We start from the raw sequence: 11,397 nt of genomic DNA on the forward strand, positions 1-11,397 counted from the left end.
CCCCCAGGATGTAAACAGATGGACTGCTGTCCTGTCCGGAGGCCTGGACCTTCTCTCTTTGATTTAACTTTACCATGAATTACAACAGATGTCTAGGTACCTATCTCTTTTAGCTTAGAGACAACAAACACTAGTTAATTGTGGAGAAGACTACCATTAACCTTATGCTCTATAGAATAGAATGCTAATAAATATTCTTCCTTATCTCTCTGAGAATATTTGTAGAGCTATTTCTGTACTAATCCTGAAAAATATAAAAACGACACTTGTGCACAGTAAATTTGGACTTGCTAACACCAACCCAAGTCTCACATCCTCTTTATTTTCCCCTCATTGCGCCGACACTGTCCATCCCTCAGGAACCTGGACTCAGCCGGGGCGGGACTACGGCACTCTTCTGTACTAGTGGTACCAAATGAAGCCTCATTAGAAGTCAATATGACGGTCTGGAAGTCTCAGTGTAGAGTGTTAACTCTCATAATCAAAAGGCTGATGGTGATAATGATATACACTAGATATGATCTGTTGGAATCAATGACATACAATCTCCTAAATTTGGTATACTTTTGGTATTTATTTATTCTTTATGTTTATTCTTTAACTAGAGGTTTGATAAAAATGACTTAGAGGAACCTTTTAATGATTATTGAACTGACTCCTTAACCATTCAATCTGTGTAAACTGCTTATGTAAAGTTCAATATAGAATGTATATACAGCAAATTAATTAATTGCATACTATGTAACCTCTGAATTGATTTTTTTAATCACTATTCCAGACAAAAAGAAGAAAAAAACAAAGATTCAAGTAAGAATTAGAATATTATATAAAGCTTAGAAATGACATTTACACAACATAGACACATAAACTTTTTTCTCTTTTAAGAGTTTGGTATTCCTTCACTGTAGTTTCAGACATCCACCTTCCATCTTTTCCCAGTCAAATTATTTCTTTTTAAGAACTGGTTCCCAAAGAAGATTGACTTCTTTTCTCAGTGCATCTAGAAGATTGCAGGTCATTTTCTTGGGGGAGGGGAAATTCTGACGTTATCAGGCATGGCAGAGAGAATCTCCATTATTGCTTATTACTCACTATATTTTTACTGATTTAAGCCACTTCTAGCATTACAAATCGTTAAATTTCTGCTGAATATTCCATCCCACTATAATTTATTTTTTATTTGCACCCATTCTGGTTATTTTTCCTCAACTATTTCTCCTTCTGGCTATATAAAATATATTTTCCCATATAGCTGCAGTTTAGAAGTCCATTAATATGTGCAGAGATACAATTGTTCTTCTAAACACTTAATGTTTTTGGAAACTCACATCAAGCATTGCCATATCTTAGGGATAAGCAAGAGAAATAAACCTAGGGATAGAAAAGCAATAAATATAGGACATATGTAAAAGATTCATTGCTGCTAAACAATGCTTTTGCTTAAAACACACACACACACACACACATGCACACTTGGCTTTCCTTTGTAAGCAAGCACAGATTATGTAACCATGATGCCATAAAAAAAACTTTGAAATGATTACCTTGGTATTTAAAGCTGTTGAGTAAACAATTTTAAAAAAGGGTCAATTAAATTTTTAATGAATTTCATTTAATAAATACTCATATTAGTGGTTATTATATGCCAGTTACATAAATGTTTTACAAATATCTACTCATTTGTTCCTGTAACAATCACAAAATGGTTACATAACTTTACCAACATCACACAGCCAGAAAATAGCAAAGCTAAGATTTGAACCCAGTCATTTCTTACATAACTACCATGCTTTAACTGTATTTTAAACTACCTCCCAAGATCACAAATATTCTTCTGTGGAGTTACCTAGTTTACCTGTGGATTCTTTTCTTCCTAGAATTTTTCTCAATTTTCTTTTCCTTTACATGGAAGAATATGATACTAGGGTTGGAAAATAAAGGTTTGCCTCTAAAGATTTTATCAATTCTCATAATTCTACCAGGTCTTATCAACTGAGCCACATTTATCTCCTTTCACCTTGAAAGGAACTAATGTCATTTCTTAATGTGCACAGCTTTTAAAGAATTACTACATCCCAAAACAACACCTCTGAATAACATCCTCTGTTATCGATGAAGATTTTTAAATACCTCTTTTCAAAGAAAATGACAAAAAAGAAAATAAACCAAATATGTCACAGAAAATGTAATAACTGTGATTTCATTATCTTTCTATTTCCTTCCTTCGAGGTGAAAATAAAGATATTCTTGGCTCATCAATCACTCAAATCAATGAATGTATTCTGATACCATCTATTTCAGATGAAAAAAAAAAGAAAATCAAGAAGATGTTGGAGAGCAATTGTACCATGCCTATTGAGTTCCTGCTTGTTGGATTCACAGATTCTCTACTTCCCAGAGTCACACAGTTCTTGATATTTCTCACAGTATATACACTAACAATGGTGAGAAATATGAGTTTCATAATCCTAGTTAATATCAGTTCAAGTCTTCAAATTCCCATGTACTACTTTCTCAGCAACTTGTCTTTCTTAGACATCAGGTATTCTACAACAATCCCTTCTAAAATACTGGTGAAGTTCTTAACATCCAGGAAAAGCGTCTCTCCTTAAGCAGCTTTCCCTGTGCACTACAAGTGTTTTTCTTTGCTTGTTTTACTGATACTGAGTGCCTTATACTGGGAGCAATGGCATTTAACTGCTGGCTATGTACACATCTGTAACCCATTACTCTATCCTACACTTACATCTAGGACAGTGTGCATCTGCTTCATTGTGTTGGCATACTTCAGTGGAAGTATGATTTCAATGGTACAGGTCCACCTCACATTCAGGCTGCTATTTTGTGCCTCCAATATTGTCAGCCATTTTTTTCTGTGATTTCTCACCTCTCCTGGATTTATTATGCGCAGATACCCATTTCAATGAACTCGTGCACTTTGCCTTGCGTGGCTTCAGACCAGCACTTCATGGTCATATTTATCTCTTATTTCTGTATCCTCATCACCATTTTGAGCATCAAGTACTCAGGGGGTAGAAGAAAAAAATATTCACTTGTGCTTCCCATCTCATAGAAGTCATCTTATTCTACAGAACTGTCCCATTTATGTACTTATGTTCTACCTCCAGCTATTCCCTAGACACTAATAAAGTTGTTGCAGTGTTTTATACTGTCATCTTTCCCAGGTTTAATGCAGTAATCTAGAGCTTCAGAAACAAGGATATACAGAAGGCCTTCAAAAAACAATTAGAAACAAACTAGACTTTCAAATGAATAAGAATTTAAATCACTTAAGAATGTTCAAGGCATAACTTGCTCTTCCAATCTCATCAGCACTATTCCATGAACAACTTATATTATAACCATTTTCAATTTATCACCATTTTCCCAAAATAAAGACAACTTTTCATCCTTAATAGTTTCAAATGCTTTTGTCCTTTCTTACAAAGATATTCTCTCCAAAATTATTCTACTCTGAGAAACATTCCTGAATTAAAATAAAATAATAATATTTACTCTACAATTAGTTTTCTCAAAATAATTTGCACATTGATTTATTATATTTTTTATCATGTTGTATTGAAGGTGTATGTTGACTTGTCACCCATGTTAGAAGTTTCTTAGAAGTAGAGAATATGTAACTTGATTTGTTTCTCCAGCACCTACATATTATCTGGTTTATGGCATATCCTCATTGCATCTGTGTTTAATGGAGGGATGGATGAGTTAATGCAGCTTTCTATATCTGGGAAAATAAGTCTAGATTCTGCACTTACAAAACATTTACTATCACAGAAATCTGATATTACTCATGATGGGTGATGGTTTCACTCTCTGCCAGGAAATCAGAAAGAAGGCACATAGCAATAATCCTTTTTTAATATTAAGAGAGAGTGAAGTTATAACATATTGTTTCTCTCTGGGCTTGATTGATTACTGTAAGAAATCCTCTACTCTTGCATTCATAGTGGGTACATGTGAAAAGCCCCACATTTAGTGACAGAATGATTCTGTGTTCCAGTTATAATTCCAAACTGCATGAAAAGTCAAAACTTGATCTCTGGTAATTCTTTTCTCTATTTATAATTTTCTTTATGAGTTCAATAGATAAAGCTGTTGCTGGAAATTCTACTGCTAACTTATTGGAGTCACACTTGTTTTCTTTCCTTCCTCCCTCTCTTCCTCCACACGGTTTCTGTTTTTCTGTGTCCTGGTGTTGAGACATGCCTATCAGTATCATGTGCCACATCGTTGTTACATCCACTTCGTGAAAGCTTATGCTAGTCAAACCAGCAGGAACTCCATTTTTTCCTCTCTTTATCTAAATAATAAATGGAAACATTATACAAACACTGTTGTGTTTGTTCCTCTATATGCTTTGTTGTAGAAAAGTACCATATACAGCAAATCAAGAGCAGAGCCATGTTGGAACCCAAGTCGTCCTAGTACTATTATACTCCAGTGATGTAATATTCCCATAATAGTAAACAGCCTTGCAGAAGAAAACTGCTGCCATTAGGAAATATATACAACTATCCCTTCACCTCTTTTTTTTTTTTTTAAGTGGAGCTTATTTCCCGGTTATAAAACTCTGATTCTACATTCTACAACCTGGTTTTATTAACACAAAAAATATTCCTTGCTACTTCCAACAAATTATTCCTTATTTTTCTTGGATGCAGTTAGACTTGGATTCACTATGCTTCCCAAGGCCACTCAACTAAAATATAAACAGGATCTAATATATAACCTGAGTTTGTCAGGGATAAGACTATACTCATAGAATGAAGATTTTGGTTTTGATTTAGTAATATCCTGAAGATTGCATCCCAAACTCACCCAAATTTTGACCTCAGTGGACATCATGTTTCATCAGAGCACAACTCATATTTCCTTTCTGAGATCCCTAATGCCTAACATGGTGACTTGCATGAAATGTATATTTGTTTTTTAAGCCACGAATTCTGTAGTATATTGTTATAGTAGGAATAGGAAATGAATACACTATGTAATAGAATACTTACCACATCTTTCTACTCATCCTCCCCTTCTTCACTTTTCTTCATAGTACTTATCATCGTGTATAATATCTCAATGCATATATAGTATATCAATATGTGCTATTTATTTCACTAATAGAATGTGAGCTCCTTGAAAACATGACATTTGTCTGGTTCACTGATTCATCTCAAGATAATATAACATTTCTTGGCTCAGAGTAGTAAGTAATATATATTTGCTAAATGTATTAAAGCATACATGAATTAATTTACTAATATTTAACCTTAAATATTGTTGAATTCGTATTTTACCATGTCAAAAAGACAAGTGAAAGTAGGTGACATCTTAGGTTTTGAAAGTAGGACACATCTGATAGGTAGAGTTTTGGTACCTCACACCCCCACCTTGCCTCTACATTGGGTTTTTGGGTTTGCTATTGTAATGCTGATAAAAAATAAACATGTAAAATGTGAAGTTATATGAAGATGCAAAAGGGAAGAGTTTTTGAGTTAAACTGTATTTCTATTTTTGGATTATCCTTAATACTAAATAGTAAATGAAAAGATTACTCTACCTCTTTCTCCCAATGCAACTCTTTTGGAGGGCATAGTCATTAATTTTCCATGGAGAGAATCTAAGCAGAAAGTCAGCCAAAAAAAGTTCTGATGTTTGAGATTTGGAATAGAAGAGCGTTGCATACTGTGAAAATCAGTGTCGCGAGTTAACTAGGTGTGAAAAAATAGTAACAAGGTAGCCAGAGGATAAGGAAATAATTTCTATCATAGGATGCCACAGTTTGCAGCCCATGTAAGCTGAAGGCTTGTGTATGTATGTATATGAATGAATCAGAGGTTTAGTACAAGGCATATCTGGGTTTGACTTTCACTTCTACCAATTAATACTTTTCTGGTCTATGAGAGTTTACTTATCCCAATTTTTATGATGAGGAAACTGAAAAGTAAGGAATAAAATAATCTCTAAGTCCAAAAATGTGAGTCTCTACAGATGGATTGTCTAGTACTCATACGGCCCACTACTGAAGTTAATTTTTTTCTTCATCCTATTACAGGGTAAACAAATACTCCATGCTATTATGGACACCAGATCATGGAGGAAATCATATTTTTTTCATCTGAGTGATATCATCTTGTTCTGCAACTAAAGAGTTATATAGACCTGCATATATGGCAAGTTGGAATCACACAGGTGTGAAGGAATTTCTTCTGGTAGGTTTAACTGAAAAGTCTAATCTGCAAATCCCTCTCTTTTTGCTTTTCATGCTTATTTATTTCATCACTTTGGTAGGTAATTGGGGGATGATCATATTGATCTGGTTAAATGCCCAACTTCATATTCCAATGTACTTCTTCCTTAGCAACCTCTCTTTTTGTGATATCTGCTACTCTACTGTCTTTGCTCCTAAGATGCTGGCCAACTTCCTATCAAAACACAAGACCAGCACATTTTCTGGCTGTGTTCTCCAGAGTTTCTTTTTTGCAGTGTATGTGACCACAGAGGGCATCCTCCTGTCTATGATGGCTTATGATCGCTATATAGAAATAGCCAATCCCTTGTTGTATACAGCCATTATGACTCAAAGGGTTTGTATACAGATGGTCCTTGCATCTTACTTGGGTGGTCTCATTAACTCACTGACACACAGAATAGGCTTGCTCAAACTAGATTTCTGTGGTCCTAACATCATGAATCATTATTTCTGTGACATTCCCCCTCTTCTGAGGCTCCCTTGCTCTGATACATATAACAATGAAATGCTGCTTTTGATATTCTCTGGGGTCATTACAATGTTCACTTTCATTATCATCATGATCTCTTATATCCACATCATCGTTGCCATCCAGAGAATCCGCTCAGCTGAGGGGAGGCACAAAGCCTTCTCCACTTGTGCCTCCCACCTGACTGCTGTGACCTTGTTCTATGGGTCTGTGACCTTTTGTTACATCCAGCCAAGCTCTCAATATTCCCTGGAACAGGAGAAAGTCTCTGCTGTGTTTTATACACTGGTGATCCCCATGCTAAACCCACTGATTTATAGCCTAAGAAATAAGGATGTGAAAGATTCAGTGAAAAGTTCAATATGCTGGAAGAGAACTCCAACCTGACTAAATCTTGTTGATGGCTTTGTTAACCTAACCATAACCCACAAATAGACTTTGTTTAAAATTGCATCACAGAAATGAGCACAAGCAAAACTATAATGAGGATACTCTAAAGCAATTTGAGACATGAGTGTTCAGCTTGACCTGAAGACTAAAAATCACTTTATTTCACCATTCGTTGTTTTGTGACTTAATAGTTTCATTCTCTCAAGAGCTGATAACTATTTTTTTCTAACAAATTCCTATGATAAACTCTAAGAAAGCTCACCTTGGATTTAAAGTAATGTGACATTGACTTAAATCAAAAGAATACTCCAACAGTAGGCATTTGTCAAATGCACTATCTCGGAGAAAAATTTAAATGTTCCCTTGGCATGATTTTCTTAGATCATACCATTATTTTTTGTTCTACAAATGCTGTCATTCAAGTAAAAACATGTATCTTAAATTTTGCATTTAAATTCAATATCTTAACAGTATGCTATAAAAATGGCTATAGAAAAAATAATCCCAATTAGTTATAGTTTACTCATTCAACATACTTCCACTGAGTGCTTTTATTGTGCCAGTTCTTCTGTGTGATCCCAACCTAGAGAGATTTAAAGTACACAACAAAAGATGTTAGAGGAAGAGGAAATGGAGAAATATGGTAAATAGGAAAGGTATTTAAAGATAAAAAAATGAATTAGGCTCTAGCATGGAATTTTTAACCAAAAGCATTAAAAAATAAGTCTGGAAAGTTATTTAGGGTCATATATATGAAGGCCCTGTAGTGCCAGTACAACATGTTTTAAGACTCCATCAGTGGCTAATAAGTTAAACCCTAAATGAAATGCAAATAGTACACTTTAAGAAAATTCCCATGATGCCACTGTTGTCAGTATATTGGAAAGTAAAACAAGTTGGGAAAAATTATTCTTAATGTGCAGAGAAAAAAACTCAGAGGGAAGTAAGAAATGTTATAGGTGAGTAATACTGAGAAGATGGATACTTAAGAGAAAGTTCATGAAAATCATCAATGGGACTTGAGAAATGATTAGATTTTTTTTTTTTGGAAAGAAAAGATTTACATGATTAGGACGTTTTGAACCTATGTCACTAGTAAGATGGATTGATTAAGAAAAATAAGAAGAAACTTAAGAATCTGTGTGTCATTAGAATTTCTGAAACAAGAGCTTTCTAGGAAGACAGCATAGTCAAGAATAAAGTGAAAGAGATGAGAAGTTTCCTGGAGTGTTCAAGAAACAACAAAAAGATCAGCACTGGAGCAAAGAGAGGAAGAAGAGATATAGCAGGAGATGTTGCCAGAGAGGAAAAGAGATCCAGATCATGTAGGGCATGTGTAGGGGCTCCGAATTTGAGTGAAGAGAAAGGCACAAGGGGGAGTCAGGCAGAAGAGTGGTATGATTCACTTTACAGCTTAACAAGCTTATTCTGAATACTGTATCGATAATAAATAGGCCATAGAGTGGGAAAAAAGTAAGACAGAAGTCCAGGCAGGAGACTGCACAATAATTCAGCTAAAATTTGATGGCATGTCAGACCAGAACTATCATAGTGAAATTTGTGAGAAAAACTAATACAAGATATATTTTCATGCTAGATCTGGCAGGACTGTGAGTGAAAGAGAAGAGGCAAAAATGACTCCAAGATCTTTTCAACAGATAAGCTAACAGAAGATAATAACAAATCAAATGATCTACAATATATGTACATTTTTAAGCACATATACGATAGTTAAACAGTTGACCATATGATAGGACCAAAAAAAGTCTGTTCATATAGTGAGATAGAAGTTGAGAGAATGATAAAGCAAACATAGTAATTAAAATTAGTGTTTTTAAGTAAGGGGTATATAAGTGAATATTTAACTATTCTTGCAAATTTGCATTATTCTTGGATTAGCAGATATTTAGTACTGCCCAAAATGTCCTTAAGACATTTGGTTCATTCCAAAAGGTCCTTGAGATTTGGTCATGTCCAAAACCATTTGGCATAGACCAAATAGGCTCATGGATATTTTGGACAGGACCAAACATCAAGGACCTTTTGGCATGTTCCAAATGACTTATGGATCAAATGTCTTATGGACGAAATGTCTTATGGATGTTTTGGACAGGACCAAATGTCCTGCAAGGTATTCTTGAATCTCTTTTTCAAGTTTGAAATATTTCAAAATAAAGTTAGGAAAACATAGGGGAAAGTGCTTATAAAATGACAGGAGCACTTTTACTTCTGGATGGATGGAGACGCTTATAATGAAAGCAACATTTATAGAAAAACAAAATAGCAAGATACAGAAGTTATCTCTTGAAAAAAATGAGTAGCTATTAAGGAAAAGAGAACTGGAGTGGCTTAAAACTCAGAGAGACGTAAACTTGGAGAAGTGAGCTGACTTTTTTCTCACTGCTTCAAGGCCACACTTGAAAATGGAGGCTTTTCATGTGTGGTGCATTCTGAAAGTGTTCAGAGGACCCAGTAGAATTTTGGCAGATACTTTGGATGGTTCAACACACATGGTTGTATTTCCTCTCAGGGCTTTAGCCATGTTCTTGGACTGAGCAGGCCTGGTGACCAAGTAAGTAAATAGACAGATAGAGGGACAGACCAGCAATAGATGGAAGATAAATGATAGATAGGCAGATAGGTAGATAGGTAGATAGATAGATAGATAGATAGATAGATAGATAGATAGATAGATGATAGATAGACTTAAGCGGAGAAATTCTGAAAAGAAGAGAAAATTTTGGTTGCTTCCCAAACAATACAAATATTAAAGATTGTGATCTACCAAAAAGACAGGCTACTAAATCTGAATATGTGCCCTGTGACTGCTCTGGGGGAAAGAGAAAACATTAGAGCTTTAAATAGTTATATGGGCTGACAAGATGAATTGGATTATATAGGAGTTTAAACACCCAACTGTTTTTCCACACAGGATGGGGTGGGGGTAGAGAGTGTAAGAAGCTGCTTTTGGGCTACAGAGACAGACTGATATCTCCTGAAGTCTTGCTGTACAAAGGCCTGGTAGAGGGAAGAGTCAGCAACAAATGTAACGTGGGTCCCCTCTTCAAAACATTTGCCAGATTTTGATCTTTCTGTAAGGTAGGCACAGAGGGCTAGAATTTACTTTGTGAAGGACAAGGAGATTCAGACTGAGCTGGAAAGACATAGTGAGATCTTTCTCAGTCTCTAGATGCTTGATAATATCCCACCAGATGTAGAAGCCTGCAGCAAACAAGGCCAGCAGCCCTCTCAAGATATTTGCTGTGATTAGAAGATGGAAGGGCAGGAAGCCAAGTTCACACCTCCAAAGAGTTAAAAACAAATTTTTGGCAGTGTTTAAGGGCCAGAGAGAGAGACAGAAAGGCCCATTTCTTACTCAAAACCTTGGAAAACCTACACTATTGAAAGCAGGACAAACCAGAAGAAAAATGAAGTCTAACCCAACACCAGTCTAGTACCAGCCCAATTAATAACTGAATTGACATAGTCAACCGCTCATCCTTCATGTCTACAGGAGAAAGTGAACCCCTCATCTGTGGAAAGTAATGTCATCTCTAGTTTCTCTGATTGTTTTATTCACATTCAAAGACCCAGAAAGTATAAAAAAGGGTAAAAAAAGCACAAAATATAAGCAGGACTACAGAAGATTTACACATTGGAGTTACAAAAGGACTTCAAAAATACTACGATTAGCATGTTAGAGAAAATAGAGAAAAGTTAGAAAAATTGTTTAAGATAAAATATTTTAAGAGAGAATTAAATAAATTGAAACAGAAACATTCTATTCTCTGCTTCTTTAAGTTTGTTATTTTAGATCCTTCATGTTAAGTGGAATTATGCAATATTGTACTCTTGTGACCGAATTATTTCACTTAGCATAATGTCTTCAAGGTTAACCCATGTTATTACAAATGGTAGGAGTTCCTTCTGTTTTAAGGCTGAATAATACTCCCTTGTATGAATATACCACATTTTCTTTAACTATTCATCTGATGATGGGCATTTGGGTTGTTTCCATGTCTTGGCTACTGTGAATAATGCTGCAGTGGACATGAGAGTGCAACTATCTCTCAGGGAGAGGGGAAAAAGGGAGCTGTTGTTTAATGAGTATAAAGTTTCAGTTACACAGGATGAATAAGTTCTAAAGATCTGCTATATAACATGCTGTCCATAGTTAACAATACTGCACTGCACACTTAAAAATTTAAGGGAGTAGACCTCATGTTAAGTGTTCCTACATCAAAAAGAAAACAAAGAGGTGGGAGGAAAC

At 35.2% G+C, this 11,397-nt stretch overlaps 1 protein-coding gene and 1 pseudogene across 1 annotated transcript; both read left to right on the forward strand.

Moving 5' to 3' along the window:
• On the forward strand, positions 2,328-3,266 carry OR5AS4P (olfactory receptor family 5 subfamily AS member 4, pseudogene; annotated as a pseudogene).
• Positions 6,186-7,124, forward strand: OR5AQ1 (olfactory receptor family 5 subfamily AQ member 1). The gene has a single exon (NM_001391201.1). The coding sequence runs from the start codon at positions 6,186-6,188 to the stop codon at positions 7,122-7,124; it is 939 nt and encodes a 312-aa protein (NP_001378130.1).
• The last annotated feature ends 4,273 nt before the right edge of the window (positions 7,125-11,397 follow it).

Source organism: Equus caballus, chromosome 12, assembly GCF_041296265.1.
Source record: "Equus caballus isolate H_3958 breed thoroughbred chromosome 12, TB-T2T, whole genome shotgun sequence".
NCBI classification, from domain to species: Eukaryota; Metazoa; Chordata; class Mammalia; order Perissodactyla; family Equidae; genus Equus; species Equus caballus.

Bases quoted from the DNA above. Each gene is read 5' to 3' on its own strand.
- OR5AQ1 (NM_001391201.1), top strand. From the start codon at position 6,186: ATGGCAAGTTGGAATCACACAGGTGTGAAGGAATTTCTTCTGGTAGGT.